Below are 26459 nucleotides of genomic sequence, written 5' to 3'. Positions count from 1 at the left end.
GCAGGATCCCATCTTCCTTTTTATTTGAAAGTTTAAAAGTTTGCTAAAAAAAAACAAACCACAACTTAGTACCAGTTATAAACATCTGTAAACACTTGAAGACATCCAACAAAACCCCAAACCACAGGAAGCACACAGATCTCACCCCCAGGGCACTCCTCTCCACCATCTCTGCACCTCCAAGGACTAGGTTAGAGGAGGAACAGGCCATGCTCTCAATCTGGGAAGGGCAAAGAGCATATTCCTGATGAACAGATTTTTCTAGAGAAAGACCATCTTGTCAGCAGCCCAGTGACGAGTTAAAGGAGGAAGCTATTGGCTCTAAATGTTACCAGCAGAGAGGAGGGAAGATCCCAGCCCCTCTTGCAGCCAAGGATGGTGAAACCACTGCATCACCCATCAGTTCCCAAGAGGAGAGCTGCCCAGGTTGTCTGCGGTGTCTGGAGACCACCGTGCAGCTGACAGTCCTCTCTGGTTCTCAGCAGTATCTCCTGGTCCTGAAAGGGAGGTGGCTTGTTAAATCCCTTTCCAGCCGCTCCATAGCTCCCGCTAAAAGCCCAGAGAACTGTCAGGAGGTGGTTTTAGCTGGTCCAGCTGCTGAAAAAGGTCTCAAGTATGGGGAAAGAAGCTCCTTTTGTCTCTGTGGAGCAGTTCCGGCAATTCTTGTCCTCTTTGCCTGCCCAGGCAAGCTCTGCCTTCTGCTTCAGGACTGAGCAGAGCTGAGACTCATACTCACTGTCCCTCACATTGACATGTGTCCTCTGGAGCAAGTCCCTGTTCACAGTCTGAACCCTGCCACCCTGGACACTTGTTAGTGTGGAGAACAGCTGGGCATCCCAGTCCGACGCAGAACTTTTGCTGAAGTCCTGATCAGCCTCTGCGTTATGTGGGAGCCCAGGGCACGGAGCCCACTCTCCGCTGCGGCCCGGCAGGTCAGGTAGTTTGGGTGCTATTTTTTCTGCTGCTCTAACACAGAGAGAGCCGCAACATCTGGCTTCAGCCACAGGCAGTTTTGAAGAGGGCAACCAGCCAGTACGACAGCTGGTCTTGCTCATTGTGCTCTGCAGATCGGGACTATTCACATTTCTGGGTGTGTTTTCATTCTCCCCTCTGAGCTGCTTCCCTTGGGAACTCACGCTTGCTTCGCTCCAGCCACCCTTGCTGACAGTGCTGGCTGCAGCAGCCTCTGTGGGATCAAAGCCCACAGACACAGCTCCAAGGGAACCCGGCCGTGATGCAGGGTCCCCAGGGTTCCCGCACAGGCACAGGGCCAAACCAAGGGAGCTATGAGGTCTGTTGGAAAGCTCTGTGCTTAGGGGCAAGCTGCCAGCCTCCACCACACCAGGCAAGCCCGGCTCAGATGTCTGTCCTGCACCCTGTCCACCCATCCCACCATCCAGTGGGTTTGTCTGCTTGTATGGAGAGAGGCCACCACCCACCTCCAGCCGGGGCTTCTTTCCCACCTGGGTGCTCTGTCTGGAGGAGAGCTGGCGTTTCTTGGAGGTAGGCAGTGCTTCTGGAAGATGGCTGGTAGACCCAAGCACTTGCTGTTTATGAGGTTCAGATGAAGCAGCAGTTGCCTCTCTGACACGAGTAGCTTCTACGTGAGTCTCCCAGCCCAGGTCAGGAGCCAAGCCCAAATCTGTATCCCCCACCGCAGACTCCTCCGTGGTGCCACACGCAGCACAGACCCCTCTGGTGAGTCCTGCTCCAACAGGCAGCCCCAGAGAGCAGTTCTTCGACAAGCTCCCTCCTCTGGGATTATTGACCCTGTCCCCAGGCAGGCAAGGGGAACAGCCCTTGGTCTTCAGGCCGTGATCACACTCTGTATCAGTTAACAGCTCCACAGCACCCTGCTCAGGCTGCTCCCTTCTCTTTTCCAGGTCTGTTGTCAGCGCCTCAATCCCTCCAGTAACTTGTGCTTGAGGCGCTAAGTATTCATCTGTCAGGCAGGACCGAGGCACCCTGAGAAGAACCATCAGTTAATGCTCACTCTCTCTAGGCCTAGCAACACCCTTCCTCCAGTGACATGAAGCATTTTCTGCAGTGCAGGGTGTTCAAAGCCCTTGCTCAGGAAGCGGTAAGAAATTTTAGACTGGTGAGGCTCAGCAAACAGTGATACTGTTGCTGGCAGAGGAGACTGGCAGCACAAGGGATCTCTCAGCCTTCTCAACAGCCCAGGGCCTGGGCACAGCAGTGCTACAGAGCAGAGGGGTTTGCATCAGACGCAGAAGAGATGGGCTCAGCTGCCCTTCCTAGTTTAAGAGGCACTAGAAATCCATGGGGAGCTCCCTGAAGCAGAGAAGCCACAGAAACGCAAGAACATCTCCATGGCTTGTCTAAGCTCTGCCTGGCAGGTGCCAGGTTGGTCCTGCAGTCAGCCACAGCTCTCTGCAGAGGGCATGAGCTAGGGCCCGGTGCCACAGCTGCACAGAGACTCAGGTCCTGTTCCCCTGAGTGTGCTGTGCCGCACCATGCTGCTTTTCGGTTCCAGGATTTACCAGTTTGGCAAAGACTTACTTGGCTGGCTGCTCCACGAAGTTGTTGGTGAGCTGCAAGATGACATGATCCACAGGGGCGTACTGTGAGTCGTCCAGTGCAAACTGCTTGTGCTGGGGGCTCTGGAGGTGCTGGAAGGTGGCAAAGGCCCTTTTAGCAACACTTATCCTTTCACAGGGGGGAAATCTGCAGTAACAGCCACTTGCCACAGCCTAACAGGCTAGAGGGCAAACAGTCTTTTCACTAGATAGAGCCACTGTTTCGAAGCAGATTTGGGAAATACAGGCAATGCTGTGGTTGCCTACAGTGAGTATTCTGTTCCCATAGACACCTGCTGATGAGGAGGTTGTGTCTGTATCTAACAGCAGCCTACAGCTTTCCCCAGCAGCTAGTAAAAACGCAGAATCCAAATAAGTACTGTCTATCACTAAAGGCTGGGCTCTGAAAGCCACACTGGCATCTTACAGGAGATAAAAAAACCTCTTCCCACCTTTTTATCAGCCTGTGGCCCCTGACTACCATGGAACAGGCTTCCCACCTTACAGATCAGGTGAGGGGATGATCCTTGAGGCTCTCCTAGCCCCAGAGATGAGCGTGTCATGCTCGAATCTTCAAAACCATTGTTTGCACAAACCAGGTAGTCAGAGCACAGATACACTACAGCATTCATCTATGAGGCTGATCCTATGAGGTACCACAAAGGCTGTATGTATAGCAGTCTGCCTTCCTTCCAGAAGGATATAGTGGTAACAGGCACATCACGATAACCAAGCTGCTGAGTGGGGCCCTGTAACTTCTGCAAGGAACCAGGTCCCAGGGGAGCCTTTACCTTCTGCAGCTCTTCAAAGGTCTCTTGGCAGCACTCACAAAATCCCCTCTTTTTCTTTGGCACAGTGACCGGTGTGGATCGGGGGCTCTTCTCCCCCTCGCTGCGCACTGGACAGCCCTCCACACCCCTGCAAGGTAACAGCAAAGATCTTCCCTGCCCTCATCTGACAGCATCGGCAGGTACCCAGCTGCTGACATAAGGAGCAGGGAGGCAGTGCTGCCTTTTATATCTACAGCTGTTTAAACCAGAACAGGGCTCCTTTCACCCACATCCAGAAGGCAAGGGATTCTTTAAATCCCAGGAACCAGCCGGGCAGCTGTTAGCAGAGGAGTTGGGTTAAAAACTTGCACAGGAGGAGCTACAACCTACCTGGTTCTGCATGAATTTGAGAGGCTTTTCAGGGGCTCAAATGGGCTGGAGCTTTTGGGTGCGAGGAAATTCAGGTCGGGAAAGCTTTTGAACTGGTGATGGAAGGGTCGGAATTGCCTGAAAGCAGCAGATCAGGACATCAGACTTCTGGCAGTGATAGCATGGTTAGAGAGCTGTCCCTCCCTCAGAGCGGCTCATTTATGATGGCATACTGGCCATCACTGTCCTTTCATTTGTCTGTTCCAAAGATTTCCCATTTCTCACTGGAAGTACTAAACCCAATTCCCAGTAACAGCACTTGGGGGGGTGCGCAGGGGATGTTTCAGACAGAAGGCAGGCTTGCCTGCTCAGCTAAAAACCCACCTTCTGCCCCCAGGGCACAGCAGCAGCATCCAGTGCAGTATTTTCAGCTACACAGCAGCATGGGAAGGTTTGGTTCCCAGAAAACATATCTCTCTTCACAATTTATTGCATGCAGCATGTAAACCCTAATATTTGACTCTGCAGCTGCCTTAAATGTTGTCTTCAGAATAATTAATTAGCGCTCTGGATACCGTTAGAGTTACAGAGTTGTTAGAAACACCAGAGATCAGATCCCCTTGTGCTGGATGCTGTAATCAAGTTACAGGCCCTGACCTCATGTGTTTCAATCTCTTTCCTCATTTCAGAGGGCTCAAGCAGATTAAGTGACCTGCTGAGGATCACAAACAGAATCTGAACAAGGAAGCAAACTCTGTTGTCAAGTCTCATTTAACACCTTTTTCCCCGCTCCGACATATGAGCCACCTAGATTATTTCTCTATACTCCATTTGCCTCCCTCTAGGCGAGTGTCAACTTCCCAGTGTGTAACAGGGTCTTCAGAGAAGTCATGCTCTGCCTTGTGGAGAGAATATTCACTGCAGATAAAACCAGTAAAGGACACCTTCCCTGGGAGACCCTGAAGTTTTAAGGTATGATATTGAGAAAGACCTCATTTTACCTGCTCTGGTCTTCAACCTTCAGAAAAGGGGGCTTCAATTTTCCTGCGAGAAAGCAAGCTGGTTAGAAGTTGCCCTGTAGTAGGCCAAATTTCCTACTTATTAATTCCCCAGCAGAACTGGGCTACAGAGCCAGGCTCATCAGTACTTCTGACACCCATGAATGCCAAATGATGGCTACGCACATCCAAAACAGCTCCTTGAGCAATCTACAACCCCCAGCCTGCCTCCAGAGTATTCAGTAGAGTGACTAAACCCTAGAGGTTGCCCAACCATGGAACATTTCCACCTTTGAAAGAACATCCAGGTAAGCCCCTTGCATCTTTAATGTCTGCTCAGTCTTATCAGCCAGTGACTTAACCCCAAGTCTCCAATTCCAATTCCAATCCTAAAAACTGTCACACATCCTCAAAGCAACATGCCGGCAAGCACGAGAGATGAGTTTATAAGAAACAAGCACCGAGCTCTGCATCAACCCTTCCAGCACCTTTTTCTCCCTCTACCTTTACACAACAGCCCAGAGTTGAGAACAGCCCAGGCCAGGATGGTTAAGTCAAAGCAGTAAGAGCTGCTGGAGCCAAACCAACATGCTGCATAGCCAAGCCTGGAACACTAAAGAGCAGTATCTGGCCTTTGCTTGGTCCCTGGGGGCAAATAGTAGCTATGCTTCCTCCAGAGGCATAATATATATTAAAGGAGCAGAAGAAAGCCTCAGCAGTACATTCAGGGAAAAGGTTTTCAGATCCAGGCTGGGAGAAGAGGCTACCAGGTCCCTCTTGTCTCACAGGTATGTTCAACTCAAGTGATAACTTTACACTCGGCCTGGAAATAGTAGTACAGATCAGGTTAAGAAAAAATGAACACCCAGGTATTCCCACAGGGCACCTGCCTGAACCTGAAACAAAGCCTCTTGTTTCTCCTTTATTGCCTCTGAAGGGTGAGGTGTTTTTTTTCTTGTGATCTTGGCACTCAATGCTATTTTCTCCAAAGAAAATTTAACTTCATCCTCCAGAAAGGTTGGTTGAGGCCACCTGTCCTTACCAGTTAGTACCTCGAGCCTCATCCTGAGCTTGCATCAAATGTGCTTTCCTGTCACTAAAATAGCTATTTAAGTACAGGATCAATTTTTCCACGTAAATGCTGCCAAACGCTTAGCACTTCTGAAAGCAAGACCATGTTTAGGGCCCTGGATAAAACTCAGACTGGTGCGCAGGTCCTGAGCTCTCAAGGCAGAGTGCTGAACAGTGACAAATGGTTCAGCTGTCACAAGTCTCCAGGCAGGTTTCAGAGCATGCCACAATGAAGAGCTCTGAGCCTGCAGCAGACAATCTGCCTTATCCAACAGCTTTTTGAGCCTTTTTTCACCACCTTTCCCCCTCCCCAAACTGGAAAATAATCTTCAGAGTGCCACGCATATAATCCAGGTTGCAACCTGCTCTGAGATATTACAGAGCATTCACTCTCTGATGAGCAAGTGACTTACATCACTGGTGCCAATCTCAGTACCACAATTGGCTCTTGTCTAATTGCAGATGAGAACCTGTTTTTCCCCCCCCTCCTGCCTCCTTTGGAAGTGTTATCCCTAGACTGGTGTCTCAGCAGTACATTTCAGCCTAACAGAAGTGAGTGGGTTGTGAGGAACACGCTCTCCTCTGTAGGATGCATTATTCTTCAAAACTTTGTTTGAGCCAGTGGATTTGGTGTGCAGTGCCAGCAGCACAGTTCTCAGGTGACTCAGGATTCTGGGAGCTGCGCTGCAAGCATTGTATGGGATCTTTAAAAACACTGCCTGAAATCAAAGGGATAACATCCTCAGCTGTATTAGGAGGCTGCCGCTAGACTCAGACAAGGAGTGAAAAACCCATTCAAGAGAAAGTGCCTTAACAGTTGGCATATTTTCTATTGCTGAAGTCTCAGATGGATTTTCAAGTTTTAAATGAGGCTTCTTCAAGCAGCTCTGCATCTGAGTGTAGAAAGAAGCACAACTTCCAGGCCTACCTTTGCGAATTTTTGATCCAGATGCAAGGCATTTTGCCTAAAGGAAAGAGTGACATATTTAGTATGGGAGCCAGCAAAGGCAGAACTATAATTACTGATCCCAGAGCAGCAAACTGAGATTACAGCAGTCTCACCCATCACTTCAAAGCTCCTGCATCAGAGACTCCTATCATCACCTCCCCCTAATATTTTGTCTCCCAAATTACATAGATTTAATTTAAATACAATATACAGGCTGCCACTCTCTGATCTTAGACCCTACCTTCTCACCGAGCTCCCCAGTGCATTAAAAAAATACTTCAGACAGCCAGTGTATTAGTCACACATGATCTGCATTTTACCTGTAGTCCCTTAAAGGTCAAAATCAGTATTAGCAGTGCTAGAGATAGCATTGATAACTAACAGCTGCCTCATTCTCATCTGGTTTTACCTCTACTTTATAAAAGGAAAAATTCTTTTGTCAGCTCCATCAATAAACAGAAGCACCAGATTGCCCAGTGTTGGATGGAAAGCTAGGAGATCACCCTGCGTACTAGGCCATTAGCACTAGAGGAGCTAGAAGGATTGCTTAGAGCTACTGAGGGATCCTGAGCACCCCGAATTGGCTGGAGTGAAGTCAGTTACCTCTATCTTCTGGCACCGTTTCCTTGCTCCTGAGATGGCATGCAGCAGCTGTTGAGTGTACGACAACATTTCTGTGCAGGTGGGATGTCAAAGAGCTCAACAAGAAAAGGTGAGCTGTTCCCCTGCACCAGCTGCAGCACAGGTGTAACTCCCCATCCACACCAGGGAAAAGCACAGAGCACCTGAGCCTGCCATCACCTGGCAGAGCACCACCACTACACAGCTAACTTGCCCAAGAGGAAGCCAAGAAAGAGTGCTTTGAGGGACAGCACCCATTTTGCTCTTCAGCAGAGCTGCAGGCTGACTTTAAGTCTCTGCAGAAACAAGACGCTGTTAGGAATTTTGCAGCATGCAGACCAGACCCTGGCACATGAAAGCCCTGACAGGCTTGCAACACTGCTGCGGTTCAGCAGGGCTGGCTGCTCAGGAACATGTACTAGCAGCAGCTGCCTCCATCACGCATCCAGACAAGCTCAGCCATGGCCGTATGTCACTGTCACAGGACACTCAGGAACCTTTTACTCCAGACCTATTATTAGAATCAGAGTTTCACCATCTGTCTTTCCCATCACCCCCTCCCCATTCATCACTGAGATGGGAAGTGCCTTCCAGCACAGATCCTCAAACATCAGCACTTCCTAATTAAAATCGACCAAATCCTGCCATTATCATTATCTGTACTTCCAGGTCAATTAGTAAAAATGGTCTTTTTGGAACAAATTAATGCACTGACCAAGCTATTAACACCTTCTAATATTACAACATACACAGTGTTTGCTCTTGTAAATGCGACAGTAGCATATTCTATGCATACAGGTTAATCTGGGTTTTGAAGGGCAGGCCTCGCTAGCCATGGCCAGGACGGCATCAGTCAAGCACTGGGTATTGCTTGCAATTTATTCCCTCTCCTGTACCACACTCGCTACATCACTTCTGCTCCACCTGTCTCAAAAATCACTAATTATTCAGCCTCCAGAGAAGGATACCATCCACGTGCAAGATCTGGACTCCCCACAGGCGAGCGTTGGCAAGGATACTGCTGCCACTGCAGGTGTCCTGTACAAACAGAGAGGTTTGGCAAGGTACAGCTCAAAGCAGAGATGGCTGTGTAAGCGCATGCAGCTCTAGATCTAGTTTAGAGAGATTTTCCTGTTGCCCAATCGACAGACCATTGCGTAGCTGTTATTAAAATGAGGGCACAGCAGAAATGGTTCGAACTCATGCTTTATATACCCCAAATTAACAGTAGCGTCCAGGTCAAATTTTTAATCCCTGCTATAGCATGAGCTTCTAAGTGGGCACTGAGATTCTTTTGGCCATTTCTGATATTAGTGAAAGGACTCCAGGGGAGCCTTTTGCCCCAGCTATGTGGCTTTAGCTCCTTCTAGGCTAAAAATTCATCTAACAATGGGTCTTCTGTTAATAATTCTCTTGTGTTTAGCATCCATAGTGTTTAGCACTGGGAAAGGCCTTAGAAAGTACTGACACAGACAGATGACATAGTTCCATGAAGAACAGTGCCCAGGAGCACCACACAATATTCTGCAGAGCCAGAAGCAACTACTTCATACCTTTACCAGCCCCAGATTCTGCTCCCTTCAGCAGGCAGGAGCTCTGGAGAAGCGGCTGGCACTGGTTCTGCACTGCTCAGCAGTACTTCGAATATACCCAGCTAGAAAAAAGCCCATCCACACACTGCTCACCTGATTCTTCATGGCCTTCTGCATCAGTTCCTTCCCCCTGCTGATCAGGGCCTGCAGAGAAATGAGCTGAGTACTACGTTAAAGCAAAGAGCTACCAGGCAGCGGCAAGCTGCGGACAGTGTGGCTGTCCAGTAAGAACGATTGCTAGTGATACTGGCTCTCTGCTGGGGAGGGGAGTCTGGCCAAGACTTCATCTCAAAGACAGCAGGGGCGAGCATTTCCAGAGAACACCAACTGCAGAGACACCCATTAGGTCTATGCTAAGCAGCTGTTTGGCCAAGGCTTGGCTTTTACTGAACAGCAGTGAATACTCCAGAATGAGCCAAGAGGAAGCAACAACTTCACTCGGAAACTCCATCTGCCACATCCCAACAGGCTGGCAGGGGTTAGGAACATCCTTGCTAACCCTTCCTGGGAACTGAGTCTCAGTTGCAAGCCAATGGTTTCAGCCAATAAGTTAAGGTCTTTGTAAGACAAACGGATAGCACTGTGAGCAAGGACAGGGGAACAAACACTGAGTCAAACCCCTGACACCAGCTCAGGCTTCCCAGTTGCAGGTGGTCCAGATCCAGCTGGCAGAGATGCCTGTGGCCTAGACTGGGCTGGTGGGCTCTCCCCACAGTCACAACTTCCAGCAGACACCAGTGTTCAATGCAGGACATTGGAGCTTCGGCCACAAGCACTACTGACCAGAAATCCCAGCCCCAGCAGGGTGAACAGGACCTAGAGAAATCTCTCCTTGTGAGCTGCCCTTGTAGATCTCCTCCCAGGTTGCAATGGCCTTGCCCTATCTGGGTCTGTGAGCAGACATCCAGAGCCTGCAGTGGTTTTATCTTGTCTACGTTTCTCTGGATTTTCTAGACACCTCTGAATCAGGATGATTGCCTATTCTATTAGAAAGCCAGCCAAGCCCTCTATTTCCTCTGCCATTGGAGCAGATATCCTTGTTTACTAGCTCAAAGCTGTGACATGCACATTTGAGCGGACAATGATGCACAGATGCAAGGAACACGGGTATAAATATGAACAGCCAGACCAAGGGAAAAAGAACCACAGCATGTTTGCTCAGGGCAGGAGCAACTTTATCTTCCAACACTGGTCTCAAGTTCTACTTTACAGATCCCTTGGGCCAAATTTTGAGGTGGCCTAAACCTTTATAACTCTTACAGTGTCTGGTGGCTTCTGGTGAGGTCTGCTATGGTTCCCTTTGGAGGTAGAAGGCACTGGGCTCATGGCTTTTGCATCTTCTGAAGTTACGTTGCTCCACTTCTTGGTCTGAGTCCTGGCTTTGTCTTGTTTAGCTTCTTTGTTGTTGGAAACCACATAGCTGACTTCTTTGCTTAGGAAGCTTTCGATCACCTGCAGCAAGAGACAGAACAGAGCAGCTCTGAAACTGTGCAACTCTGAGCTGAAAAAGTCCTGCTAAACAAGAACTACTGCCTTTAGCTTAACCCCACACACAGTTAAGGGGCTGCTGAAAGTATTCATCTCAACAAGTCTCTTCCATTCCTTACCACTGTCTCCCAGAGGGAGAGGGGATCCCATGATGCACAGAGAATGCGTGCCCTAGAGGTACACTGCAAATAATCACAAGAACCTTCAGACCGAGACTTCCATTATGCTGTCTACCATTATCTACTCTTCAAGCAGTGGTTTCAGAAAAAAGTCATAGCTGAGAAAAAGCCCCTGGACACCATGCATCAGTGTGCAAGAGTTGTTCTCAGGAAAACAGAGCACATTGTAGCAACATAAAGTAGAAAGTGAACAGCTGGGACAAGCAGCTGCACACAGAACGGGGCAGTAGGGAACCTGAAAGCCAGAACACACGCACACACCTTTGCACAGAATCTAGAAGTCCAAGGAAGAGGTGGAAACCCAAAATTTGGCATACCAACAGCAGGCTTATCAGAAACTCAGCAGAAGACAGAGAGTCATGGGACACTAAGGCACAGGTATGAAGCCCACAGGAAGAGAAAGATCTGAGCAGTCTGAATCACGGTTGCAGAACAAGCTGGTTCTGCTGCGTTACAGATCCCTGTGGATTGAGATCCCGGACTCACCTGTGTGAAGTGCCACAAGTGACACTGCAAGCTGCCCTGCAACGGAGACTTGTGTTACAGGAGATCAGGGGGACTGCAAGCACAGGAGAGAGTAAATCAAAATCTCACTGTCCAAATAACGCTCCAGGATTTTACCACCTCTACATCAAGGCTAAGTTCAAGACGCCACATTCAAGTCCAAGGCCATAAGATGCCTTTAACTTGGTTCTGAACAACAGGTAAGACCTGGATTTGGATATTACTATTGAAGAGCTGTTTTACAGATGGTGGCCATGGTGTAGTTAAATTCAGTATCTCCACAGAAGCAAGAGGAATGAGAACTCCACTCCCAGTGGACTGCATTTCAGAGCGGGAAGTGACCTGAGGTGATGTTTGATAAGAAACTAGAGGGACAGTCAAAAGGCTAAAACTATTTCTAAGCAATGTGGCAGCTAAGTTGGGAGCAAGCGGTTCTCCAACTTGAAGATGTACAGCTAAATAAAAGATGCTACAAGGAGAGTGTCCCTGAGTGTTGATGGTACATCCAGGGGAAGATAGAAAGAAATCATCAAGTTCAGCACGAAAGTGTGATTAAAAAACAGGGAAAAACATGCAAGCCAGCTTCCCTCGTGTGTCTAGAGCCAACACGTGCTCCTGGCAGCAGAGATCCAGCAGTAAGAACTAAATGAAGACTTCACAGCTGTGTGTAGCATTGAAGGATTTAAGGAAGTTTTGGGGTGCGCATGAGAAATCTGCCTCAAAGAGAGAGATTAAACAGTCTGAAAACAAACAGTAACAACTATTAGGACCAAACTGTGCTTAAGAATCATATGGAAACTGAAAGAGAAAACAGATGCATGACCAGCTGCTGGGTACAACCCCTGTCCTCAGTTCCAGCCCAGGTGACTGAAGTGATGATACTTTTCAAAGAGTCTTGGGAGAGGATATAAGGAATTGCTGAGCAATATCAGCACCAAGGAAACCTGCAGAGGCCATGACAAATGCTTTATGGATCCACCCAAACAATAACTTCACAGGGGGAAGGGTCTAGATGGCTCTTCTGGGAAAGCCATGAGAAAAGCACACAGCTACATGACAAAAGAGACTTGGCTGGTGTTATCCTACTTTACCTTATGTTGAATTCCTGGAAACATCTGGAAGTCTCACAACTTCCTTAAAAAAATTAAGCTTCCACAGACTGTTGTGAGGGATGAGGGGGAACAAGGCAACCTGTTACCACCACCCAAAAGGTGCTCCCCAGGGCCAGAGAACCAGTTATCACCAACTGGAAGACACTCCCATCACCAGGTAACCAGTTAGTACCTACCAGAAAGCACTCCCCTCACCATATAACCAGTTACCACCACCTGGGAGGTGCCTGCATGTCCAGGCAACCAGTTGCCACCTACTGAAAGGTGCTCCTAGGACCAAGGAACCAGTTACCCGCGACTAAAAGGCACTTTCATTACCACGGAACTCGTTACCACCATCTGGAATGCACTCCCACTGCTAGACAACCGGTTACCACCATCCAGAAGATGCTGCCAGGACCAGGCAACCGGCTGCCACCGCCTGGAAGGCAGGAGCAATGAGTTTTCGTGGCAGCTGGTCACAAGCAGGCCCACGCTGCCCAGCAAACCCGTGAGAGGTCCGGAAAGAATCAGCAGCGAGGAGAAAGGCAGCAGGCGATGGAGCGCGGCCTCCTTCCCCTCCGGCTGCGAGGCGAGGCCAGGCCGGGCGCCCACCGGGGAGCCGTGCGGTTACATTGCAACCGGGAGCAACTGAGAAAGTAAGGAAACCGTTAATAAAAAAAAAAAAAAAAGAAAAGAGCTGATAGAAGAATGGAGCAAGAACGGAGATGGGGCCGCCTCACCCCCCCATCATCCGAGGGGAGGCCCCGGGAGCCGCCGCGGCCGCTCACCCCGCCGAGGCGCCGGACGGTCTCCGCCAGCTCCCGCGCACTCCGCCCGCTCGGCAGATCGAGGTAGAAGGACTTTCCGCGGAGCGGCCGAGGGGTGGCCGGGCCCGCCATGCCGGCCTGACGGGGAAGCGCCGCCGCCGCCGCCATTTAAATTCCCGCCCCGCCCCTCACGGCGGCCGCGCAGGGTCGCGCCGCTCCGCTCCCAGCCGGGGCGGCACGGCGCGGCACGGCACGGCACGGCGCGGCACGGCACGGCACGGTTCGCCGCTCCCGAGGAGAAGGATGCGGAGCGGGCACCGCCGAGCCGCCCCACCGGGCACGGCCGCTCCCCGCCCGCGGTGACCCGTTCCGCGCTCCCGCCGCTGCCACAAGTTTGGGCTCCGCGGCTACCGTCGTCCCCCTCCCCGCTCGCTTCCCCCCCCCCCCACTCCCCCCGCCGGCGCATGCGCGGCGGCGCGGCTCCAAGATGGCGGCGCCCGGTGGGGCGGTGGCGGAGGGCGGTGGTTTTGCGGCCTGGTTGGCGGCGCGGCTGGAGGCGCTGGGCCTTGACCGCGCCGTTTACGGTGCCTACATCCAGGGGCTGCTCCGCGAGGAGGAGAGCGACGAGGAGCGGCTGGAGGCGCTGCGCGGCGTCCTGGCCGCCTGCCTGGTGAGGGACGGCGCGGGGGTTCCTCGGCGGCGGCCGGGCCGGGCGGAACGAGCCGCCCCGGGGGGGTCCCGCCACCCGGTCCGTGCTCCTCAGCTTTCTTTTTTTCCCCGCTGAGACCCTCGTATGCGCCCAGGATGCGCCCTGGGGACTGGCGTGGAGATCCACGCGGGACACGCGGGTGTAGCTGTCCTGAAGCCGTGGGGTGGACAACCGCCTTCCCCAGGGGCTCCTCGACATCTCGAGGGGGGGCGTTTCTGGGGGCGTTTCAGGTGTTTGGGGTTTTTTGTTGGGGAGGTCGGTTTGGGCCAGATGGGAAACTTCGGTGGCCGCTGTGGAGCGGGAAGAAAAGGGTCACTTTTTTTTTATTTTTGCGTGGAGGACACAGGGCTTAGCCTCAGAGCTTGGGTCGCTCCCTAGTAGCGCTTGAGTGAGCTTTAAGGGGTGATTTTTAATGACAGACCGTTTCGAGTGGCCCAGCCAGAGCTGTGCGAGGTGGCTGTTGTTCCTCACCGCGCCGTGGTGTCTGCGGGGCCGCAGCTGCAGTCCCGCTCCCACCCGGGACAGACACGAGCTGCCACGCGTGGGCACAGGCCGTTGCTCTTGGGGGTGGGCAGCACTCGCCTCTTCCTCTGCCAGATTCCGAGAAAAACTTAGGAGACTGCAGGAAAGAGTTTCTCATCAATAGTCGTCTCCTTTGGGGGCTGTAGGATTTTTACAGTAGCCGCATCGCAGGATGTTGCATAAATGGATGTTTTGTAGTGTCAAATGTTAAATAGCGAGTGTGTGCTGCTATGGAATAAGTCTGCTCAATGGCTGTCGCTGATTTCCTCCCAAAATGTCTGTGCAGAAGCACAAAACAAAAAGGGACTTGGTCACTACAATCAGCTTTTGGTTATTACAGGTAACTAGATCATGTCATTCCTTCCGTTAACCATCTGCATGCCATTTTAAATAGGTTTTCCTAAAAGACAGAGCACCTCTTCACTGCCTTCCACCATCCCTTCCCCACCCTGGAGCACCAGCAGTAAGGTAGTTTCTAAAAGAAGTGTAACTGTGCCAGTGTAGCTTTGTGCCTAAAATGATAGGAGAAGCAAAGAGTGCATCGTGCTGGCATTAAGAGCAGAGCCAAATGGCTTTGGAAAATGCTGTTCTAAAACCGCTGAGGTTAATTAACTTGCCTGTAATTACCAGACTTGCTTCATTTCCCTACCAGAGGCAGAGCCTGGCCGGGCCTCACGTTTCACTGTGCGTGTTCTGTCTGAGCTCTGGAGGTGCGGAGCGTGGTGGCTGTCCCTTGCCCCACAGTGGCATTAACGTTCTGATATTTCCCCTTTTCTCTTTAGCACTGAGGTGCCCTTCTCTTGCACTGCCACCCTGGTTTGAGAACTGGTGCGGGGTTTTCATGTTCATTGAGCTTTGGGCTGTTTCTAATCCTGTATGTGTTGCACTGCAGCCCCGTTTCTTATCTTTGTTTTCTTCTCTGTGACACAATTGCAGCTGACTTTTGCTTCATTTCCAGTTTCGACCTCAGTTGGATTTTTCTGCAAATCTTGTAAAACATTTCTGTCTCTTGAACCCTCACATTTTTTAATTACCTTTTTTAGTTGTTATGGTGTTTTTCCTTTATTTGTAGACTCTGGCCTTATTTGTGTATTGACTTTTGAAAAAATCTTATTAATTTGGGGCCTTTCTTGCCAAGTCTTTTATTGTTGTTCTGTACACAAATTCCAGGTAATTGTTTGTTTGGTTTTGACAACTCTCATGAAAATAGATTTGAGGGGACCTCTGCACTCGTGTCCATGGTTCCTTAGTCATGCATTAGTTCCCAGGGTTTATTAAGATCTAACAATTTCAAATTCAGAAACTTAGAACCGAGATCTGTTTCTGTTTAGTTCTTTAAACCAGATAGAATCCAGCTCACTTGTATTTTTCATAGTTACTTTTTCTCTGTATTTACTAACCTCTAAAACAATATAATTTCTTGTTTGTTTGGGGATTACTAGTTGAAAATATTTGGCGGTTGCACCCTCAGCTCTCTGAAGTCCACCACTATTAGTAGTGGTTGCTCTTACACGTGGGGAGCGAGTCTCCCGGCGGCACAGAAGTCAGTGCTGTGTTAGATGTCTCCGTCCAGAGCGCAGTGAGATGGAAAGGTGCTGCAGCAAACGGCCTGCGCTGCCCGAAAGAACTTCTTTGCTCTTCCCATAATGGTTTAGTTTCACCCAGGCTGCCCCATCGCGTTTCTTTTCTGTTGCTTCATTTGTGTTCATTCACACGCTGTTATTTTGGTCTTTCATTTCTTCCTTTCTCTAGTTTCCTTTCACCAAGGCTGTTTTTTCATCACTTCTGGGATTGCTAAAATGTCTCACTTTTGTGTTCTCCCCTCACAGGCCTGCCTCCACCGCTACACAATTAGACATATTGCTCAAACTGTTATTAGAAGGTTGCACAGATTTCTGCCATCGTTAGTCTTCTGCCGTTCATTTTCCTTCCCACTTGCCGCTGTTCCTTTATCACTTGCCTGACTTTCTTCCTCCTGCATACTGAAACCAGGGAATATGTCTTTCCCAACCCTCTCTCCTGGCTTTATATAAAGTTGATTATAGTTTTGCCAGCCTTGATTCCAGTGGGCCAGTATTCCCCACACTCGGGGAGCCCGTCCATTGAGGGCTTTTATTATGAGTGTTTCTGACACTTAAAAGCCTTCATGTCTTCCCTGTCCTTCAACTGTGCTGGTTTTTGTTATCTTTTCATGACTTACTGTGTGTCTAAGGGCTGGAAGGGTCCCTCTGCCACTTGAAATGGTGTTTCTGTGCACATCATCCTTGTTGCTGGTCTGCTCGTCCAGCATGTGTTCCTGTGAGGATTTGTCATTTCCTGGTGGGAGTGGGGTCAGTGGGTTCTTCCAGACCTCGACCATCCGTTCTTATACCCGATTTTAGCAGATTAGGCATCATCCTGTCCTCTGCATCTGCTCTCATTAAAGGCATGTTGGCTTCTTAAAATGGAGTCTGATGTTGGTGGGAACCACCAACCCTTTGTCCTTCTGCCGTCTCTCTGCAGATCACCTCAAATATCCCACGTATTTGTCCTTGTAGTGTCTCCCCCCCAACCCGGGGACCTGTGTACGGCCCTGAGCCGTGCTCACTATGTTGGTGCTCAGCTGCTTTCTGCGCTTTTGTGTGTCGGTTCTGTCATCTGCCTGTTACAAGCAGAATTTTGTGCTTAGCTGTTGTAGGCTTGGGGTGGGAGGACTTCATTCTGAGTTGCTCTTTATTTGTATTGGAGCAAAAGGTGGAGAGATTTTTGTGTATGTTTTTATCTCCTCGTCTGCCCCAGAGTTGTGGAGAACTCAACCATTTTTTTGCTGTCCCCCATGCAGGTGAGATTTGCTCTGCTGGGTGGGTGATGTTCTCAGTGACAGTCTGTCCTGGAACTTGAAGGTGTTTTTTATAGGTATCTGGTGTTCAAGTTTTCAAGATCGTCAACTCTAATGTCTTTTTGGTGGGAAGTCTGTGTGCAGGGGTTTGGTGTGCTTATCTTTGAAATGACAATTACTGCACAGCGGGCTGTGAAAAGTGGGGAAAGGGGCAGATGGTGAAGAGCTGGTTCCTACACACCTATAAAAGCAATTATTTTCTAGGCAGAGTTTGTCAGGTTTTCCTCCTCTCAGAGCTAGCTTTCGGCATAGGCAGGGTAGGCAATGGTCAGGGCTGGCAGAACAGCCCCAGTAAGAGGTCACCGTTGCTTTGCTGCTGGATTTGTCCCTGTTTGAGTGCAGTGCTGCTGCCCCGAGAGAGCAGGATGGCCGTGAGGATATTCAGGCAGTGCCTGGGTCTAGCCCCAGCATTAACAGCTGCAGTGCACCGGCCTGACCTGCCAAGGTGCAGGGGAAGGGGATGTCTTGATCCCAGCTGGCTCATTCCTGATGTGTCCCTGGCCAGCTAGTTTCTGTTTGATATCAGCTCTCCTCAAGCCCCTCTGCTGCTGTTTTTTTCTAAGCTGCGGGCAAACCCCATTTAGTGTTAATGAGCAAAAAAAATAAAAAAAATACTTAAACTCCCTGCCTGTGTGCTTTTCCCGATGAAGTGCTCCTGGCTGTAACTCTTCAAAACACTTCTTTTTTTTGTCAGGATCATGCTTTTTGCCTGGATTCAGCTTCTGTAACCTGAACTCACATATTGGGCAATTCTTGCAGAAACGCTGTGACCACATCTACTGCGATGTGGTGGAGTAGTGTGTCACCTGTCTACTGCTGGAACTTGAATTATGGTGTTGGTCAGTCCCGAGAAGCTAGTTGTGGTGGAGCTCTGCAAGCGAAGGATCTGGTGATGGGAATACCATCCTGGTGCTGTTCGGGTGCATTTCCTTTCTTCCTGCAGTAATAAACAGTGGTGTGCATGCGTTCCGTTGCCACCTCTAGCTTGTGTTTAATGCTCCTTGCAGGTCAAGGGGGACAAGAATATCTCTGCTGGTGGGAGGAGATGGTCTGTGGGTACCACCAAAGTGGTTTCAGCTCTGTACTGGCCCTCACACCCGTGTTTTATCCAGTCTAAATTATTTACTTTAGCGAGATTGGCTTGGAGGTGGCTTTTAAGTAGCTTCTCTGTAGCCTTGCTCAAGAAGGGAGATGATGCTGGGCAGTAGATTTCCTACACTGAAGATACCCTGGTGGCCTTTCTTCGGTGTTTGTAAGGCTGTTGCACCTAGAAAGCCAGCTGCTAGTTGCGTGAGAAGTAAACAGCCGTGGTGATACGGCATCGCCTGGCGTGGTGCAGAGCTGTTGGGTGGCAGGCTTGACACCTTGTGTTTGCCTCGTGGATCGAGGCATTCATGCTCTAGTCCCTGGGCTGTGTCAGCAAGTGCGTGCATCGCATGACTTGTATCGTCCCAGGGTAACAAAAGTTCTGTGTTTATTTAATGAGTAGATTTCTTGTGAAAAGCTGTATCGCTTGAGCTTATTGCTGGGTGTCCAGATTCTTTGGAGCTGGTGCTTTTCTTACCTGATTCGTGCTTGTTTAAAGCAGACCGACTTTGTTCCAAGACTGAGAAGTCTCTTTTCCCTTACTAGGAAGAAGATCTCTTAAACGATGTTTGCAGGGAAGTAGTCGAGAAGTGGTCTGAATCTCAGATTGTTGACGCCAAAGAGAAAAAAGAAGGTAGTGTTGCTGCTCGGTCTGCCTTTCCTTGTGGTATGAGTAATTTGCAGGGTCTTACCAAGATGAGAACGGTGTGTTCATCCTGTTAGGAGATAAAACCAACGCTGCTAATATGTTTGCAGATCTGACTTGCTTCTTGTTGCCATTGCTGCTTATTTACTGTTTTGTTTTGAAATGTGAAATGAGTAGTTTCACTTTTGGCTGTCCCTGGCATTCTGCTGCTCTTTGGGTTCATAATGCAGAGGAAAAATTTTTTTTTTCCCCCCTCTTTTCTCTGTAGGATTTTTTTCAATTTCCTTTCATGAAACAGCTAGGGCTTTCTCTCCGTTCAGTGCTAGCAATGTAGCGATGGCAATTAGCACTGATGGTAGATGCAGTCATTGTGATATAATAGCAAATGCCCATGCTACTTCAGTTTATGCTCGTTTGGAAAGCAGGTGTTTTTATGCAGCTACAACTGCACCTATGGAGAGCTGTGCTGTCCCTTCTGCGGCTGCTCACCCCAGTACACATCAGGAAAGCATCCTTATTTTCCTCTTTCAAAATCTTCTCTTAAAACTGTCCTTTTTTTCCATAAATGCTCGTAGGGTGGGAAGCTCTGTGAGGCTGCTGCTGCTACACTAATGCTGCTCCTTTCCCAGTCCCCACTGTTTCTTTGTACCCTCTCTGAATTCATCCCTCGTCTTCAGCTGTCAGCTCGGGAGTGAAGACCTCTGTCTTGTTCATCGGGGAGGCTTGTTCTGGTCATTGAGCAGAGCTCTGGAGTACAATGAAGTCATATGCTGGAAAGATTTTGCTGGTTTAAGCATACTGCATGGATCAGTTGGTAACCTTCCAACCGCACAGACCTAACCATAGCCTGTGGCAATGTAACATCCCTTTGGGCTAAATCCTGCTTTTTGTTTGTTTTGCATTTTTTTGTTGGTTCTGGTTGCAAATGGAATATTGTCACTGATGGATGCTATTCTAGAAATAGTCCTCCCAGTGAGCCTTATTGTGAGGCCTGCGTTTCTATAGCGCTTTTCTTGTCTAAACCTCAGCATTTCACAAATATCGCTCACCTCTTCTTTATAGATGAGGCGGCTGAACCACACAGCAGTTCAGTGGCTTTCCCTGAAAATTCACTGAAGCTTGTCCTTTGCCTAACCTTGCCTTTGGCTGCAGACAGGGAGAAGTTATGCTATTCTGTGGATTAACTAAAATAAATCCCTCTTTTGGGAACAAGTGATTGGAATTGCTGGAAGCTGCTGCTGGACTCCTCCTGCTCATACTGCTGGTTACCTGCGGGGATTTTTCTTACTTGTCACAGAAGGGAGGTAGCAGTATATGTCTAGGTTCTTAGAAGTGCAAGGATTTCATTATTTCACTGTGGTTCCGTAAAAGGGTAAATCCCCAGTGAAGTCAGTATCTACTTAGAATAAAAAAATCCTGAGGATAAGTTATTAACAAACTAGAAAAGATTTGGTGTCAAAACCAAAATGTCATTTTAAGAAATGGGCAGCAGAACTTCAATGTTAAAAGATAAATTAGTTGTTTGTTACCTTAGAAAAGAAAGAGTATTAAACTGACCAGTCATTTCAGGTATTCAGAATTTCTATTTGATGTGGTTTTCAGTACACAGGTAAATAAACATATTTAGCTGCTTTTAACCAGAAGAGAATGCAATTTGGAGTAAAATGGATTTTCATTAGCAAGAGTCTTACTGATTTAAAAGTTTCATTGTGAAACTTCCCTTGCTCCAGGAAAAATAGTGTCTGATCGTGGCTGTGCACAGCACGGGGGAATTCCTCCTCGGGAGGAGAAGCTGGTGCCACATCACCGCAGCAGACGCCGCGCTGGCCTGAGCCATCTCCTCGGTGGCTCCCCTGCAGCTCCCGCTCTCAAATCTGAGACTGAATTCCCCAGAATGGCTCTTGGCATTGACAGCACCACTAGTGACCTTGAGAGAAGCTCGTGGGAGGAGGGTGGGGGATATTTTTGGGTGAGACTTCTCCCTTTAGCTCGGTGCATTGTCCCCAGAGACAGCTGCCTCCCTGCAGGCGTGACACAGGCAGTGACAGTGGGACGGTGCCTTTTGGGCGCTGCAGATGTAGGAAGCCGTGGCCTGTGGCATCTCTCGGCCGTGTCTGCAGGGCCTGACTGATGCTCTGACCCTTCTCCCGGCCAGATGAGATCCAGGCCATTGCCAGCATGATGGAGAAGCAGGCCAAGATTGTGGTGAAACCAAAGGAGGTCTCCCAGGAAGAGAAGCAAAGGAAAGCTGCCCTCCTGGCCCAGTATGCCAATGTGACGGATGAGGAGGAATATCCTTTTCCTGACCCAGTCAAGACTTGGTGCTTTGAAGGACAATGTTTATTAAAAATCTCCTGAAATAAAGCCTTTGCAGTGTCTAGTGGGGAGAAGTGGGGAAAGTTAAATTTTCCTTCTCCATGATAGAGTAAGTTCCATGGGGAAAAAAGCATGCAAGCTCCTGGTTTGTGAAGTGCCACGAGCAGGCAGTATGAGTATGCTTCTCCTCCATTTCCACACTCCCCACCAACATGTGCTCGGCTGGGTAAGGTTTGCCCAGTCCGGGTGTGCTGCAGAAGGGGAGTGAATCACCTCCTGGTAACTCTGTGCATGGTAGTTCGTGTATTGAATTTATCACTTGCTTTCTGATGATTTGCTTTCAGTTGAAAAGGTCCTCTAGAGAGAGTATGTGTAGAGTGGGAGAGTTTAAAGTTCTCTTTGTAGTGCTGAAGAATAAGTTTTTCCTTGAAGAGCAAAGTTGAATAGGAGGGAATTGTCCCTGGCACTCAAGCAGCAGGAGGGAGCTGAACGCGGGGGTTTGTGCTTGCCTGGTCCTTGATTGCATTAATTTTTAGCTGCTGCTTTGTGGCTTGATAAAACTGTAATTTGACATGTTTTGAGTTAAGTGTGACTGTATAGAGGCACAAGTTCATTGCTGATGTCCATATTTCCTTAATTATCTCACTGGTGAGGATGAACAGAATGGATCGATTGCGACAGCAGTAAATATTGGATCAGAAAAATGTATCCTTTGAATTCTCAATGACCCAGGCTTTTTGGAAGGAAGGCAGCTTCTGTGGTGAGTTTCCCATCCTTCCTTATCTGTGTTGATACTTTTTGTTTCTTTAGGGCTACCTTTTAAGTTTGGTGATTCATTTTTCTTTCCATGTAGCCTGACCTTGCCCCTAATGAAATTTAGAGGTCCATCTGCTCCCTGCCCTTTGTGCACAGCTGAGACTGATCCTGTCATTCTCTTTTCTCTCCTCTATTCCTTCCTTCTCTCTTCTACCCCCTCTGAAGCTTCACAGAACATGCTTATTAATAATTCTCCCAGAACATCAGCTTAATGTTAACCGGTGTCCAGAGAGGTAAATTGTGTCAGGAATTATTAAAAGTGCAACAGAAACAAAATTACTGTGAGACTGGTGAGGCTGTGGTGCAGCTGAGCTTTAATGGTGAACAGGGACGAAGTATCCCATGCTTTTCTCAACACATTCCTCGAGCACACCAGCTGGCAGGTTGAAGATGGAAGCAGGTTTTATCACATAATTAAGAAGTAAAACCTAATTTATTATTTCTGGTACATTGCTGATGGTTAAGAGGAAGAGGCAGCGGAGACCCCCACTCGCTCTTACTCGTGCTCTTCCCAAAGCATTTGCCACCACTCGCTGTGGGAGGGAGGACACGAGGCCGTGGGCGTCCCTGGTGTGAGCTGCCTCTGCTGTTCCCACATCGGCCGCCTTCCTGCGTGGCCGGTGGGATGGGCAGAGCTGCCCCAGTTCGCTGGGACTGGCTGGGACGCCTCGCGCCCGCCGGCCGTTGGCTCCCTGCCTACGGTGTCTGCAGGGGCACGTGCACGTACCTTGTGTAAAGCATACGTGTCCAGTGCATGGCTCTAGCGAATCCACTAGAGGAAGCTGTCCCCTATGTGTTCCTTTCCTTCCTCGTAAGTCTGTAGAGGTTTTACAAACTTTTTTACATATCAGTCTTATGAACCTGTAGGCAACCTGATTTTTCTAGGAAAAAGGCCTTTTCTAGGGAACATGCATTTACTCTACGTGGCTCTTCTATTTGGGGAAAAAAAGCAGAGATTCCTTTTTCTTTCCCCATTCCTCATTCCCAAATTCCTTACATGCTTGGTGAGGAAGCAGAAGTGGAAATCAGAAAGTGAAGGTAGAATAAACCAGCCCGGGTGCTAAAGCCAGTCGAGCTCTGAAATACGGCTGCAGAGCGGAAGCGTTGTCTGCCCTTAACGCATCGCCAGCGCTGTTCCGAAACACAAACGTGGAGGATGTTTTGAATGCCAGGAAGCTGGAACGGGAGCTGCTGCGAGATGAGTTCCAGAAAAAAAAAGAGCAAGATAAACTCCAGCGAGAAAAGGATAAGCTAGCCAAGCAGGAGCGGAAGGAGAAGGAGAAGAAAAGGACACAGAAAGGCGAGCGGAAGCGATAGCTGGGGGTTTCCAGTTGGACTCTCAAGGGATAAAATTAATTACGAATATGATGTGTGTTTAAAAAGCAGCAGAAATTCTGGGCACATGGCTGGCAAGTGGTTCTTTGGAAGCATTTCCTCTTTTTCTTTTTTTTTTTTTTTTTTTTAAATTAATATAGCAGAAAAGAAATTTCAAACACCTGTTAAACTCGAAGTGTGCCATGTGCTTGTGGTGTCAGATGTCCCAGTCAGTTATTGTGGCCAATGTCTGTACCAAAGAACGGTGAAGTGATTATGTCCGTGTTTTTAAATTGTTTTGAGTTTTATTTCTAACCACTTAAAGCAAAGCAAAATGAGCTGTAGCAGAGGGCTTGTGAGCTGGCTGCGTCCGCCTGCTGGCCTTGGTTTGCAGCAACAGCATGTTACAATTTGAGAACAGAGCAGAGCCCCTTTCTGACATGTAATTAAGGACATGCTGCTACAGGGTGAATGTGAATTTATTTAACACTAGCCTTGAAAAATGTATTTGCAAATACATGTATTTATGCTGCCAAGAACAACACTACGTCTTCGTTCTGGCTGAGCTGAGAGCATGGTTTGGAGCTGACCTCAGCGAGGGCAAGTGCTGTTTTGCAGCAAGAAAAAGGAAATGTTATGAAATATATATGAGTTGCAGCTACGAGACTGCATCACCCACAGGCTCTGGGTAAGGTAAATGCTGCTCTGATTTGAGCATCAGCCACAGCAGTAGCAAATCGGTTGAGTCCTTACGCTATTTTAAGGCTTCATGCCAGTAGCTGGAAAATGGTGCTCCCCGATGTTTCATGGGGGTGAACATCGACTTACTCTCCGGCGGTTGCCAGGGCGAATGCTTCACCGGTGGCTCAGCGCCGGGCGGCTGCGAGGGAGCTGGCAGCGCCGGGTGTACGAGCCCGTCGCTCGCACCGGGCACGGCTGCAGCGCGGAGCCGCCTCGGGGGGGGCTGGAACGCTTCTCTCGCCCCCGAAAGGGCTTGCTACCCGCTGTTCCCAGCCTTTTTTGTGCTGCTGTCACCTTCCTCTGGAGGGGACGATGCCGATTTCTGTCCACTGAGTGCGAAGGAGGAGCCGGTGGGCCTCACCCCTGCGCTCCAGCTGCGGGGGGTGCTCCTGGTGCTACCGGGCCCAGCGCCTGCTCTCCCCACCAGTCTAATGAAAGGTTCATGCCTCCTGTTTCACTAGCTGCTGCAAGTGTGAGTATCTAACTGCTTTATCTTTGGACTTGAATAATAAAACTGGTTGGCCAAGCAGCGGGTTCCTGTCTGAGTGACTGCCGGGGGCGGCGCGGTGGGGGGGTGCGGAGCCGCGGACGAACGACACGCCGAGACGGGTTCAGTGTGGGAGATAGAGCATCAATCAACGTGTGTCTTTATTGGTCCAGGGTACATATATTTATCCAGACAATGATAATTATTATGCCTACTAGTCACTAGCTGATTGGCTTAAGCTCTGAGGGTCGTATTTGCACGGTCCACCTACTTGCAGTTAGCTTACAGCACAAGCTTCTCATAACACTAAGTTTCTCATGCTACTATTTCTGATTCCTGTTGACTTGTTTTCGATACACGACCGTACCGTAACACAATGTTTCTCAGACCACCGTTATCATAACACTGAGTTTCTCAGACCACTATTCCTAATTCCCCTTAACCTGTTTTCGACACACCACGGTACACAGGGCTGAAGCGTCCTTGACATTCCTCCTGTATCAGCAGCTGCGAGCAGCTGCAGGCAAACCCTAGTGAGGCTCAGCATCAGCAGCTAGAGCAGGCTCTGATCATACAACTGCTCGGTGGGCTCAGGACCCTTGTCTCTGAGCCATTCTCCAACAGGGGGGCTCCCCTCCAGCCTGGCCTGTGTCCTTGCTTTCCCCTCGCCCAGCTGCCGTGTTTCTGAGGGCTCGCTGCTGTGGGGCAGTTCCTCCGTCCTCTCACACCTCGTGTCCCGAAGTGCGTCCCCTCCCCTCGCCTGCGGGGCCTTGCAGGGAAGGAACAAGCTGTGCTTGGCCCCAGAGCTCGTTTCTCAGCCCAGCCTGGGTGCTGTGCTGGGTCCTGGCTGCGGTGCCGTGTTTTGGGGTGGTTCATGCAGCTGCTGGGGCTGCAGCGGGGTGGGGAGGGGTGTCACGGCCCCAGCCCTGGGGCCCCACTCTCGCATTCTCCTGTGACCTGGAGCCCTTGGCACAGCCCTGGGGCTGTGGCTCAGCCCCCTGCCTGAAGCCACCCTGGCCACACGCAGGTCTGAGGAGGCTGCTGGGTGTCGGGGGTGATCTGCTGCTTCCCCTTGTACCACAGTTGCTCTGACACCGCCAGCCGCCCTCCCTTGTTGGCAGCAGCCTTGCTCTTTGCCCATGTCCCTAAGCTGGGCACCACGAGCTCTGGCACCTGGTGCTGAACCTCCCCAACGCTCTACTTCGAGCAGAAAGCGCTGGGCTGCAGCATCTGGAGACCTTGGGTTGCAAAGGTCCAAAGAGAAGAGCTTCCTTCACACCCTCACGCCAGGAACTGCTACTGAGCTCAAGAGCCAGTCGAAGAACAAAAGGCTGCTGGATGTGCCAAAATCTACAGATGCGCCAGGAGTCAGGATGGGTCTAAGGGTGCAGTCACAAGCGCTGCAGGGGCGCTCCTGCTCCCCGCTGGGTGCATCGCCGTGCAGGTACCGTCCATGCCCGGTGTGAGGTGGGGGCTGTGCTCCCCAGCTCAGAGGGGACAGGGACCCAGGCCCCGGGCAGGTGCAGCCCCACACCCAGCCCGCAGCACCTCCCCAAGGCAGCTCCTCCACTGCAGGTGCCGGAGCCTTGTTTAAATCAGGAGCAGGTGGAGCAGCAGCACAGACAGGGGTCAGCTGCCCCGCGGCCGTGAGCCAGCAGGGCTGATGCTCAGGGACAGGAGGTGTCAGTGGCCCCAGCGCCCGGGTGGCAGGAGGGGGAACAGAGGAGAGTGGCTCCGGCCAGACTCCGCAGGGTTCTCTCCAGCTACTGCAATGACCATGAACTTTCTGTAGCAGTACAGCGCCTGTAACTAACGCGATACTTGCAGGGGAAAAAAATCCACTGCCTCTGCTTCACTGCACTGATACAATTTTCCACTGGTTTGTCTAACGTTACAGCCATTTATCTCCCCAAGAGAGTAATTTCAGTATCAGGGTTGCTTTATATCTCTTAACATACTTCAATAACTAACTGAAAATTAGAGTCCCTGTTAACAGATCAAGTTG

At 49.9% G+C, this 26459-nt stretch overlaps 2 protein-coding genes across 4 annotated transcripts; one reads left to right on the top strand and one right to left on the bottom strand.

Annotated features, from left to right (window-relative positions):
- DBF4B (DBF4 zinc finger B) lies at positions 1–13116 on the bottom strand. 3 transcript variants are annotated; one of them, XM_042787039.1, is made up of 12 exons: positions 12961–13116; positions 11061–12820; positions 10168–10359; positions 9001–9051; positions 8284–8353; positions 7298–7368; positions 6674–6710; positions 4678–4720; positions 3698–3814; positions 3329–3455; positions 2521–2630; positions 1–1965 (listed from the first exon to the last, which is right to left on the bottom strand). In XM_042787039.1, the coding sequence occupies exons 3-12, from the start codon at positions 10231–10233 to the stop codon at positions 582–584; spliced, it is 2076 nt and encodes a 691-aa protein (XP_042642973.1). In that variant the 5' UTR covers positions 10234–10359; positions 11061–12820; positions 12961–13116; the 3' UTR covers positions 1–581. The 3 variants fall into 3 exon arrangements, with proteins under 3 accessions (XP_042642973.1, XP_032852430.2, XP_042642972.1); XM_032996539.2 differs by lacking the exon at positions 11061–12820 and having other exon boundaries at positions 12961–13107; XM_042787038.1 differs by lacking the exon at positions 12961–13116 and having other exon boundaries at positions 11061–12950.
- A 202-nt stretch (positions 13117–13318) lies between these two features.
- On the top strand, positions 13319–24496 carry CCDC43 (coiled-coil domain containing 43). Its single transcript, XM_042787041.1, has 5 exons — positions 13319–13609; positions 18681–18768; positions 20936–21071; positions 21743–21801; positions 23042–24496. Exons 1-5 carry the CDS (start codon positions 13427–13429, stop codon positions 23227–23229), a joined length of 654 nt encoding a protein of 217 aa, XP_042642975.1. The 5' UTR covers positions 13319–13426; the 3' UTR covers positions 23230–24496.
- Positions 24497–26459: the final 1963 nt, after the last annotated feature.

This window comes from Tyto alba, unplaced genomic scaffold (genome assembly GCF_018691265.1).
Source record: "Tyto alba isolate M040663 unplaced genomic scaffold, T.alba_DEE_v4.0 Super-Scaffold_12, whole genome shotgun sequence".
NCBI lineage: Eukaryota > Metazoa > Chordata > Aves > Strigiformes > Tytonidae > Tyto > Tyto alba.
Note: the sequence above shows the minus strand (reverse complement) of the source record. Positions and strands in the feature narration are given on the sequence as shown.